This window comes from Anolis carolinensis, chromosome 2 (genome assembly GCF_035594765.1).
Source record: "Anolis carolinensis isolate JA03-04 chromosome 2, rAnoCar3.1.pri, whole genome shotgun sequence".
NCBI lineage: Eukaryota > Metazoa > Chordata > Lepidosauria > Squamata > Dactyloidae > Anolis > Anolis carolinensis.
Genome location: NC_085842.1, coordinates 222,145,805 through 222,158,548, shown reverse-complemented (window position 1 = coordinate 222,158,548; position 12,744 = coordinate 222,145,805). Strand labels below are relative to the sequence as shown.

Genomic DNA, 12,744 nt, shown 5'->3' with positions numbered 1-12,744 from the left:
GGGAATACCATTGCTTTAATTATGTGGACCTTCATTGTCAGTGTGAAGTCTCAACTCTTCACTAGCTTATTGAGATTGGTCATTGCCCTCATTCCAAGAATTAAATGTCTTCTGATTTCCTTGCTGCAGTCTGCGTCTGTAGTAATCTTTGCACCTAGAAATACAAATTGCCCTCCAACCCTCCGAAATAACGAGACAAGACAAGTAAGCTTGGGTTTAAAACTGGGCAACTTTATTGATAGTTACCTATTTAACTTTAATTTGGAACTAGGGCCAAAAATCCTTAGCCATCTAAGAATTTGGTAAGGCATAAGCCGATGTTAGTGGTCATACCCGACCATCCATTAAGACTGAATTTAGGGCGAAACACCAGGTCCCCAGTCTATCTAAACCTGGATGACCTAAAGGGGAATGTGTTGGAGAGTTTTGCCTCCGAAACAAATGAGGTCAAAGTCTCCCATTCCAAGGCCATAATTGTTCACCCTCGCCGGGGCTGTACAAACCCTAAGCGAGGATTCACGCCTCTGGCCAACACCAAAACAGAGGTGCCTTGTGGTGCACACCAAAATAAGAGATTACCCTAAGCATTCCGCTGACCACCTAATTAAATGACCACACCTCCCAATTTACCACTCCACACAGTATAGGGTAGGCGAAAAACCCTCCCAGAACATGGGAGGGAAAAAATTCCTACCCGGCCCCTCTAAGCGACCACAACACTGCTATACTGTTAGCGGCGGGCGGGTGGGTCGAAGCTCCAAAAGTGAGTGATCTAAGAGGCGGGCAGCTTCCTAGAAGCCCCGCCCCCTTCCAGAAGTCTCTCCTTCATTGGGAGGGGGCAAATCCACTTCCCTCCCCCAGCTGCGCAGAGGGGGGAAGTTTCTTGCCCTCCAACCCTCCGAAATAACGATACAAGACAAGTAAGCTTGGGTTTAAAACTGGGCAACTTTATTGATAGTTACCTATTTAACTTTAATTTGGAACTAGGGCCAAAAATCCTTAGCCATCTAAGAATTTGGTAAGGCATAAGCCGATGTTAGTGGTCATACCCGACCATCCATTAAGACTGAATTTAGGGCGAAACACCAGGTCCCCAGTCTATCTAAACCTGGATGACCTAAAGGGGAATGTGTTGGAGAGTTTTGCCTCCGAAACAAATGAGGTCAAAGTCTCCCATTCCAAGGCCATAATCGTTCACCCTCACCGGGGCTGTACAAACCCTAAGCGAGGATTCACGCCTCTGGCCAACACCAAAACAGAGGTGCCTTGTGGTGCACACCAAAATAAGAGATTCCCCTAAGCATTCCACCACAGTTCAGGAGCAAATGTCTATTTAGCTCCTGACCCCCACCAAATTCGAAAGAATTTCCCTAATTCCTTTCTGCAGATCCGCTAAGAAAATTTGGTTGCCCAGTTCGGACAGATGGATCCCATCAGTCCGATACATCGTCGAATCATTGAATCTAATGGTGTCATGAGGTAACCCATGCCATTATCCAAAACTTTCCGCAGGGCCCTATTGACCCGTTTCCTTGCTTTGTCCAATTTTTTACCGTCTCCATAGGGCCAACGTGGCCGAGGAATAATTGCTGACCATGCCAATCCGGTATGAGGCCACACTTCTTGGATCTTGTGCATGTCATTTAAAACCTGGAGAAAAAGGGCCCTGCCTTTAAGCAGCCCCAAATCGTTGCCTCCCAAATGCATAACAATAAGGTCAGGTGGAAAACGGACCCCTGACCCAAACAACAAAGGGAGCAAACCCTCCCACCGCAGACCTCTTCTTCCCCTCCATTCAACAAAAGCCAAGGAAGCGAGGCCGAGATGCTGGCCGTAGGGACCTCTGCGCGCCTGTCGCTCTGCCCAGTGCACATAACTGTGCCCGCAAATCAGGACGCGTCGTCTACTCGCCAACAGGGTGGGTTCTGAAAAAACAAAAAGCCATATAACTAATCCGATATATGACGCACGTACGCACGGTAAGCACCAGATTTTCATCTTCCCAACATCTTAATTTTGTCTATCGAGTAGCCCATTACCGCAGCAGTGGAAGCAGCCCCAATTCTAAAGGAATGAGTACCAAATTTCTGGTCTTTGATACCCAACATTCCTAAAGCCTTAGAAGTCAAGGCCCAGAACTGGTATTTTGTCAACGGTGCTCCATCCCGATGACAAAAAAGGAAACCAGCTGACGTTCCTCTGCAGGACACAAAAGATGACAAAGCTGCAACTGGGCATAATTCCAAATCACTACAGCGTCCCAATTTGATAATGGAACCCTTCCCTTTTTGATCCGTTTTAGAAGTCCTGATAAACAATTCCAATTTATCCTGCTGGAGCCGCAGGTCCAAAAATTGCAAGACCCTTCTAGATTGATCAGCCTTTGAAGAGGCGACCAGCTCACTAATACGAAGAGCCCCAAAGAAAGCGGTGAGAGCTGCTGCCTGCAATAGCAAAGCTTCGTAATGAGATTCACAAATTTGGGGCCAAATTTGCTTTAAGCCTTTGAGAATTTCAGGTGTCAATGGCTGACGGCAGTCACATGGCCTAACCTGCTCCCGCGACAAACCTTCCAGCCATTTGCGAAGCCTAAAATCGGCTGTAACATCTGGAAAGCCCTGAGCCTTAAGCCAATAAGCCAGGGCAGACAATTTAGCACGAATAGTTTGAGGGGCCAACCCCTTCCTTTCCAGAAAAACACCAAACTGTGTGACGTGTTCATATGGAATCGGTGAAACAGAACTTATGGCATACAACTGGCATTAAACTCATGAAACTCCTGCACCGCTCTGACGTAAGATTTTCTGGAAGTCGTGGCCAAAGCCAACTTCATTCCCCGGACTATGGACTGTTCCCAATTTTCCAAAAATGGACCGGCATGTTCTGGGGGTGTAAATCTGCGCTGGGGGCAAGCTGCCTGAAGCGATCCATCTGCATACGGGACAGAGCATCAGCGAGAGAATTATCTGTCCCTGCAATATGAAAAGCTTTAAACAGTATATTATACTTTAGACAGTGGAGTGTAAAAAACCTCAAAGCCTCCATCAGTCTGACTGACTTAGATGTTAAAGAATTGATAACCTGCACTGTGGCCTGGTTATCACACCAAAAATGAACGGTGGAATTTGTCATTTGATCAGCCCACAGCGTGACAGCCACTAAAATTGGAAAAAACTCCAAAAATGTTAAATCGGACGTTATACCCTTGGTGTGCCACTCCCTGGGCCAAAGCTCGGCACACCAATGCCCATTAAAAAATACACCAAAGCCGATGGCTCCAGAAGCATCAGAAGCTATCTGAAGAGCATCCTTCAACAAAAGATCCTGTCTCCAAAAAGAAATCCCATTATATTGATTTAAAAATTGTAACCAAATGTCCAAATCAGCTTTGATCCCACGTGTAATCCGCACATGATAGTGCAGAAGTCTAACCCCAGAAATAGCATCGCAGAGTCTGCGCAAAAAAGCACGCCCAGGAGCTATAACTCTGCATGCAAAATTTAAATGCCCAATAAGCACCTGAAACTCCCGCAACGTGGCCTTGTTACGGGTAACAAAAGCTTGAATCCTATCTACTAGATTAAAAACTTTCTTCCTAGGTAAACTGGAGGCTTGCTGCACTGTGTCCAGCTCAATCCCCAAAAAGGTCAATTTAGTAGCCGGGCCCTCTGTTTTTTCAGGGGCTAAGGGAACCCCTAACTGATCGGCCAGTTCCTGAAAAGAATGCAGAAGGAATTCGCATTCTCCAGAACCAGACTTCCCTATAAATAAAAAATCATCTAGGTAGTGCACAACCCCGATAAACCCAATTTTGATTTAAGGGCCCATTCCAAAAAGGTGCTAAAGGACTCAAAAGCAGCACAGGAAACTGAACAGCCCATGGGAAGAGCCCTATAGTACAACCCGTTGAACTGAAAACCCAACAGCTCAAAGTCCAGTGGATGTACAGGCAGTAGCCGGAAAGCAGACTTGATGTCACACTTTGCCAATTCTGCTGCCGGCCCCCTAGATCTAACTTTCCTAACCGCCGAATCAAAAGAAGTATAGAGGACCGTACGAAAATCATCAGGAATCGCATCATTCACTGACCTTCCCCTGGGATAGGAAAGATGATGAATGAGTCAAAACTCCCCCGGTGCCTTCTTTGGAACAATCCCTAGAGGCGAAACCCTCAACCTAGGAGTGGGAGGTGACCTAAATGGGCCAAGAACCCTCCCCTCGGTGACTTCCTTATTGATTTTAGCAAGGACAACGTCCTCCATGCCAATAACAGATTTCAGATTCGGTGCCCTGAAAGGGGCTCTATGTCCCATTGCAGGAATCCTAAAACCCTCAAAAAACCCAGCACGCAGATAACTAGCTGCGCCCACTGTCGGCCTTCTCGCCCGTAATAGGACGTGCCGGAGTTAAAACCTCCAACCACAGCTGATGGTCAATCAAATCCCAGCGCAAAGTTGGAGAGTGAGCCGCACGAAGCCTAAAGCGCTTGTCATACAAGAGCCAAGCGCTACCTGTAAAATTTACATAGGCCGAATTGATAATGTTCATGTACTGAAAAAGAGAATGGGCTCTGGAAGGGTAAGCCTTCACTAGAACCCCTCCGTAAATTAAAAAGCAAGAGAACCAATTGCCCCAATTCTGGTCCACTTTGCGTTTTTTCATAATTTCCTTTCTTTCATCATCTAAATCATCTTTCTCTTTCTTATCAAGTTCCCTGAAATACAGGGTAAAAATGTCGATGTATTCATTCTTTAAAATTTTATCGATTGTCTTTTAAGCCAAATGCGAGCCTAAAGCTGTAGCACTAAGGCTGTCGGGGGCCGGCAAAGGCCAATCAGCCGTGCCCCCAAAACACAAAGAATTCTCAATAGTAGGTGTCGAATCCAAAGAGGCTACCACCACACTTGGTGCCTCAACCACCGGAGCCACAATAGCTAATTGCGTGCCGCTGGTTGATGGAACAGGCTCGTCAGGTGCTTGGGTTGTGATAAGATCTTGAGAGTCTGCCACTCCCCAGGGGAAGGTGTGTGTGTCCCCTTTACCTAAAGCGGATACGGCACTTCTCAACTCAGCTGCTGCCACCGAAGTAGATGGAACAGCTTCAGCGGCCACCGGCGTAGATGTAACCAGGCTCGCATCAGTGACAGGCACCGCGGCACTCCTTTCCCCTTCTAAGGCAGAAATACGGGAAAATAAGGACTTAATTAGCCCGGTGTTACTGCCCCCACCAGCCTTCTGCGCCTCCGCAGCAGCAGCCGCTGCTTTCTCTCTTTCCAGAGCCTCAATGCGGGCGACCAACACTCTCAACAACTGTGCTGAGTCTTCATCATCGGTTGAAGGACCACTTGGTGGAGGCGGGCGTTTTGCTGGAACCTTCTTCGCAGGACCCTTGCCCTTAGGCCCCCCGACATTCTTCTTCGGTGGCATACTGCAAAATAAGAAGATCAGTAAGACCAACGAAAAAGTCAATATTGAGGAAGAAAGTTCTGTAGAAACTTAAGTGGGGGGGGGGGGGTGGCAGGAGACTAGCATGAGCCAACTCCCTACCCTATCCAAACCAAGGAACCAGAAGCGCCTAACATTTCTTGAAACAAAAACCAACTAAGCATCCATTTAATTAAAGTATACAATAACATAAACTGATATGCACATACTATATATACATGATATTAATAATTAATTCATTAAGATAATACCACCAATTTATGCAAAGGATCTACTTAATTCATTGTCCTCAATAGCATATTAAATTACCCCCTGAAAATTAATTAAATATATTAAATAATTAACCCTAATATCAATTCATTAAATAATCAGCCTCCATAAATACATATTAATTAATTAAGCTGCATGCATCAATGAATTAAATTGAACCATCTAATCAATTACCGCTAATCCATTTGTATTTTAAAACTACTCAGTCAATATCATCAATTGCTATAGTCATTAAACCAATGCGATGTGAGTATGCCCAAATTAAAAATGGCCACTGCCATTAACATCCATTAAAAAATGTTCCACAAAATGGCTGCCATGACGCGCCTAAAATGGCTGCCATTCCCTTAAGAAAGATGGCCGACAGACCAACAAAATGGCCACCTTCATTCTGTTTACCCTGCCAGTTACCAAGATGGCCGTCCGTCCGTTCCAGACCTTATTCCCTTAATAAAGATGGCCGCCACAACCATTCGACTCGCCCATGCCCTCAATTGAAATGGCCGACTTGCCCTTAATCAATATGGCCGCCCAACATGGCCGCCCAAAGAAAAAAAACCCGAGGCAAATTGGAAGGCAGAAAGGGCGCGAAATTCAAAAGCACCGCCAAACCGCCATAGCAATCTGCCCAGCAACAGGGACAAATTCGCGCCACAAACGCTCTCAAATCTGCCCAGCAACACCTATACATAAATTCCAACACAAAAATGGCGACCTTAAACCTCATAGCTTCCATTAAGAACGTCGGACCCAAACGCGACCCATACAAACACCTAACATCCATCCACTCAGCAACACCATCTCCCCTTGAAGTAAAGCCAGCTTAAGCATGGACAAAACCACGCTATCCTCATAATTCCAAAACTAAAGCCCATCCTAACAACTTCACACAACTAGGAGGCTCAGGGCGATATAAGGGAGGAAGGGAGGAACGGAGAAGAGGCGCACGGGCTCCGCTCGCACCCTCCTCCGCACCAAGCCCTCAGGAAAGAAGAGGGAAAACTCCAAATACAGTGCCGTCGAGGAAGACTCTCAGAGGTAGCCAGGCAAAACCTCAGCTCCTCTGCCCCAGCATCTCCCAAGCCCCCATACAGACCTCAGAAGCTGAAATACAAAACTGAAGAAAGGAGTTTTCCCTCGGCGTTCTCCCAGTCGGAAAGACAGGAGCTCCCACTTTTGCATCCTCTCATGTCGAAGCTCCAAAAGTGAGTGATCTAAGAGGCAGGCAGCTTCCTAGAAGCCCCGCCCCCTTCCAGAAGTCTCTCCTTCGTTGGGAGGGGGCAAATCCACTTCCCTCCACCAGCTGCGCAGTGGGGGGAAGTTTCGTCTGTCACTGCCTCCACTGTTTGCCAGTTATCAATCAGTCTGGTTGCCATAATATTGATTTTTTTAATGTTTAACTGCAACCCAGTTTTTGCACTTTCTTCTTTCACCTTGGTTAGAAGGCTCCGCAGCTCCTCCTCGCTTTCAGCCATCAGAGTGGTATCATCTGCATATCTAAGGTTGCTAATGTTTCTTCCAGCAATTTTAACTCCAGCCTTGGGTTCATCAAGCCCCGCATGTTGCATGATGTGTTCTGCATACAAGTTGAATAGACTGGGTGGGAGTATACAGCCCTGCTGTACTGCTTTCCCAATCTTGAACCAGTCTGTTGTTCCATGATCTGTTCTTACTGTTGTTTTACATGTTGGGAAGTGACATATGTTTTTTTTTTGTGCAGACTAAGTAAAAATTTATTTGTGAAAAAACAATGATACATGTACAGTAAAACATATGTAAGTTCTCTGCATGTATTTTATGTGACAATAAATAAATGAATAAAGCACATGGCTCTGTATATTTTGTACCAGTTACTCCTTTCAACTCATAAAGTACATTTTAAGTCAGAAAAAAATGGGTACTTTTGTGCATATGATGTTTTCCCTAGTGTTGTCTCAAAGAGGAAAGAATCTCACAACTGGTTTCCTTTTCCTTTGTTGTGTCTTATGCATGAAGACATCTTTTCTTCATTACGGATACAATCCATATTTATATCTCTGTTCTAAAAAAAGGACTCACACACAGACACATAGATCTTTATTTTATTTACTTATCTACATATTCATATGCAACCCACAATCCCAAGACCTCGATGATGAGCCATGTGCATATAATAAAACCTGTAAGATACATTCATAAAACTATAAAAGACACTTTGAAAAAAAACCCTCATAGGATAGACCGAGTAATAAAAATAATATATACATGTGTGTGTGTGTGGATTTGATTTTGCACTTAATGATTATTGGGCCAATGGTTGTCTAAACTCCTTGGAGGGAGCATTTCCCAAATAGCTTTTTTTAAAATTGACCACAGTTTGAGCATTTCTTATCTGAAATGTCTGGGACCAGAAGTGTTCTATTCATCAGAGGTTTTCAGATTTTAGAATACTCACTTGACTTGTACATAGTGGAGATGGGACTCAAGTCTAAACACAAAATTCATTTATGTTTCATATATGCCTTACACATAACCTGAAGGAATATTTCTATTAACTTTGTGCATGAAGCAAAGTTTGTGTACATTGAACATCAGAAAGTAAAGGTATCACTCTCTCGGGGTATGTGGACAGTTTTAGCTTTTGAAATATTTTGGATTTCTTTATTCCAGATATGGAATGCTCAAACTGTGTTATCTTTACACCATGCAATCAATTCTTTCTTACAAAATACAACTTGCAAGAGAAAATCAGTCTTTGCTTCCTTTTTATTATACCTAGAAGTGTTGTAATGCCAATAAAATCCCCATAATCCTCAATTATTTTCATAAACAGGGAAAAAAGTGAGTCCACTATCACAAAACAACCTCGACTAATGTACTGTACATCTGTGGAGACAAACACTAACACAGTGCATTCTGGGGCTTCTTTATGTAAAAACAAAAGAATTGGCAATTTTTATTTTCTCTGTTGCAAATTGCTTTGCCGTCCCTCAGAGCTGATCTGTTAAACCAGCTCAATAACTCCAGAGTGTGGTTTGGGTTGCAATCGTATTAGTATTGCCAGCTGCATTTCTCTGAGAGAAATGCCTGAAATTGGGGAGTAAATTAAAATAGTCGTTCTAGTCATGGCACACTACCCTACTCTTTTCCAGTCCAATTAATAACCACTGTGTTACAATACTCTGAGAGTCAGTACAATATAGCTGCAGGTTGAGTGTATTTTCAATTCATTTTCCATGTGATTTCTTACGGAATGTGCTAACTTTGATCAGATATTGCTTTGCTTGGTGTATGTTTGTTTGTGTACAACATCCACACCAGTAGAATTGATGGATCTGTCAGGTATTCTTTACCTCACATTCATTTTTTAAACCATCAAATTTTGCCCACTACAAGAAATCTTGTGCTTATGTGAAACTCACATTTCCAACAAACTATCATAAAGCAGCAGTTTCATTTGAAGGTATGTTAATTCAGGGTGTGTAACTAGTAACATGAACACATATAGTGTACTCAGGTGTTCTATATATAGGAGGAAGTATGAGAGATCCTCTATTTCCATGTAAAAAATGGAAGTGGAGTTTCCTGAAATCATGGAGGCTTTCCACATAAGCAAGAACTCTGGAAGATCACAGATGTGGCTCATGTGAAGAGCTTCCACACCAATGAGAAATTCTTCTCTCCAAACTCTTTGTTTTCATATGAGCAATGCATCAATGGGGTGGGTGGTGGTGCTTATGTGCACACTTCATATATTTTCTTAGCTCCTGTATAACACATCTGACAAGATTACAATAAAATAGATGCATGAATTTGCACATCATGGGTTGTATAATGATTTCCTTTTGTTTGTCTGTTTTTGTGGACCATTGTGCAAAAACATCTCAAGAACAGAAATAATTTTACTAGGTGTATGCTAGAAAGGCACATGACATCAACTTATAAAAGCCATTTCCCCCTCATTATGAGCATTATTATTATTATTATTATTATTATTATTATTATTATTATTATTATTATTTTCTCAGAAGCCCTCATAGATTGGAAGTAAAATATAATAGATACCCTTAATAAACAAACTAAGTCAGACCACTGGTTTATCTTGATTTGTACTGCTTCTACTGACTATAATCTGATGTTTTACCTGGAAAGTTATTATAGGTTTAACTTGAAACCCTTTGAACATGTCTACTGAAACTGAACAGCAACCTATTTCCCATGGCCCTCTACCCTGAAACCTTGTGTCCCAACTCTAAAACATCCAGTTATTTGTATAAATTTGTGCAATAAATTATCAGGGGAGAAAGGCGGAGGAAGTTTTTTTGGCCAATTTTTATTCTGCCTCAATTTCCACAAATCCCAAGAGTTCCAGAATTCCATGACCTAATCTTATTATTTTTGCTGCTCTTTCTTGGGCACAGAGTTTATATCAGTGTTAAATTTCAGCACATTCAGAATTGCTTCACAGTAATGTAATCGCTCTATAGGGAGAGATACCAAATCAGTTGACTGTGTCTTGTGCACAAGTTTTGTTCCCAAGAAAAAGTATTGGCTAGCAAGTGAGCTCATTATGTTCTGATTTTTTCAGCTCATGTTATAGACCCTGGTATAGCTTTTCTGTCCTCTGGGTATAACAGACCAAAATGACTCTCACAATATTCTGGTCATAAAACTTTGTCTTCTTGTAATCTGATGATTCTCCGCTAGTTCAGGAATTTATTAATTTTGTCTCCCTAGAATTTTTGACTTTACATGGAAGTAGTAAAGTGAGATTTTAAAGTTGTAATAAGATAGTGATATATGTATGTAAGTGAGTACCTTCAAATCACCTGTCAATTTATGGTGGTCTCATGAATCTTATAAGGGTTTCTTAGATGGTAGATCTGATGAAATGAATGAGGAATTAGGAATAACTTCCTGACTGTAAGAGCTGTTTTAACAGTAGAAATCTCTGCCTTGGAGTGTGGTGGAACCTCCTTCCTTTGAGCTCTTTAAATTGAGGCTGGATGGCCATCTGTCAGGGATACTGTGATTGTGCTTTTCCTGTATGGCAGAATGGGGTTGGAATAAGTGACCAATGTGGCCTCTTCGAACTCTATTATTTTATGATTCTATGAGTCATGTCTTGAATCTTAGCCCAATTAGAGATATATTTCTAAATTAGGAGTATAAATCTTCACTTATTTTATTTTTGAATGCAGAAAAAATAATTTCAGCATTTTCTCACCATGTTTCAAATACGAGGATTTCAGTGCAACTTTCAAGAACTGGGGAAAGCTCATTTGCACAAAATTCACATATGATTTCCCTGTGCTGAAAACATACTGTATATATACATGTATATGTCAATTTCATGTATAAGTCAAGGGCAGGTTTTAAAGTCAAAATTATGGGCTTTTATGTATATTTTGATTTTAGTTTATTTCAATCTGATTAAGCCTTCCAACAAATCAAAGGTTTGTATGTGGGTGGCAGAGATGAAGGCTGTTATACAGAAACCAAAATGTGTTACAATTGTAATATTAGCACAATGCATCCACAGAACATTGTTAAGTGGACTAAAACATCGAAAAGAAGGAAAGAAATCCACACACAGCATTTTAGTGTTAAAATGATCTTCAAATTGTGATAATTTCATTGTGTTACTTTATTATGAACATATTCTACAGATAAAATTGTAGCTGAAAAGATATTATATACTAAGCTAGCCTGACAACAGGGATGCCTCCTTTTTTCTGCAATGAACAGGTCTTAAGGCAGTCCATCCAAAGAAGTTTCAAATAGATTGATCCAGGATTACTAAAAATTGTGTTTCTGAATTAGTCTGCACTTGACAGTTATTTGTATGATTTAGAAAATATGCTTTACAAAATGAATTCAAATCACATGACAGCTGAATCCTTTTCTGAAAATGGCATTGTAAATACCCTATATATATATTTTCTAATGCAAATGTTCAATGTAAAATATTTAGCTGGACTGATTTCACCAAGCCACACACAGAAATATTTTGCCAAGCAATGTAGACAAATTCAAGGCAATCATTTGGAATCAATATGTCCTCAAATCTAATAGCCTCTGGATACCAGCAAAGCTATCAATTGGCAAACAACCCAGAAGCAATATTAGCTCCAACTGGCCTAGGCTCAGATTAAACCAATTAACAAGATAGCTATTTAAAAAGGATTCATAGCTATTAATTTTATCAACCCTGGAAAGAAAGAATATGACCTAGAAATAAACAGAAAAAGAAAATAAGTGTACAAAGGTGCAATTAACTCATATTTTTCCAGAGATAAACCCTAGATTCTGCCAAATTGTATATACTAATGGTTTGAAATATAAGTCAGATGATCAAAGGCAAGAAGATAAATCTTGTTTGTGTAACGTTCTTTATATGAAAAAATAATCAGACATTATCTCATTTTTAAGCATGCTTGACATAGGAAACAGATTAAATAATCTATACATATTTCACAAGTTGTGATTAGAACCCAGTTAATTTTGTCAAAAGTTTTTTTTTTCCAGTATCAAGTGAGGTGATGACAGCTGTTAGGTCTTTCAGTATTTTAAACAAACATATTTGCAACTATTTTCCCCATTTCTCACCTCTGACAAATAAAACCTAAAAGAGCCATATTGTTATTACACTGTGAAACCTTGCAGCCAGAATTGAAGGTAATGACTTGGCATCAGAGTTTAATAAAGAGCTTGGCCTATAGTTTGTACATATGATATGATTTTCTCCTGGATGTGGAACAATTGAAAGAGAAGCCTTATAAAAACTTAATATTTGCAAAAGACAGAAAATATGTGAATAAATAAATATATAAGTATGTTTTGTAAGGTTTTGTATTTAAGCAGCTTAAATACAATGCAACCTCCATACTCAATACTTATGGTTTCTGTTACCCATATTGGATGACCTAGAGAAGCCCACGAAAGGAAATGTTTGCTGGCCTCTGTAGGTCCTCCAGTGCTATTCTGTGATATGCTTCCAGCCCTAATACAGTCAAATTATAGCATATCTGCAATTTCAGGTATCCTCAA

The 12,744-nt window shown here is 41.2% G+C and overlaps 1 protein-coding gene across 2 annotated transcripts; it reads right to left on the bottom strand.

Moving 5' to 3' along the window:
• Nucleotides 1–210: 210 nt before the first annotated feature.
• On the bottom strand, nucleotides 211–7,643 carry LOC134296554 (uncharacterized). 2 transcript variants are annotated; one of them, XM_062971818.1, is made up of 4 exons: nucleotides 6,812–7,643; nucleotides 5,043–5,428; nucleotides 1,779–1,925; nucleotides 211–1,650 (listed from the first exon to the last, which is right to left on the bottom strand). In XM_062971818.1, exons 1-4 carry the CDS (start codon nucleotides 6,895–6,897, stop codon nucleotides 1,640–1,642), a joined length of 630 nt encoding a protein of 209 aa, XP_062827888.1. In that variant the 5' UTR covers nucleotides 6,898–7,643; the 3' UTR covers nucleotides 211–1,639. The 2 variants fall into 2 exon arrangements, with proteins under 2 accessions (XP_062827888.1, XP_062827887.1); XM_062971817.1 differs by having other exon boundaries at nucleotides 211–1,925; nucleotides 6,812–7,382.
• Between the last annotated feature and the right edge of the window lie 5,101 nt (nucleotides 7,644–12,744).

Coding starts and splice junctions, on each gene's coding strand:
- LOC134296554 (XM_062971817.1), bottom strand. CDS start 6,897: ATGCAAAAGTGGGAGCTCCTGTCTTTCCGACTGGGAGAACGCCGAGGG. Junction 5,429..6,811: donor TTTGTATTTCAGCTTCTGAG/GTCTGTATGGGG, acceptor CTTATTTTGCAG/TATGCCACCGAAGAAGAATG. Junction 1,926..5,042: donor AAGTGCCGTATCCGCTTTAG/GTAAAGGGGACA, acceptor TTGTTTTTTCAG/AACCCACCCTGTTGGCGAGT.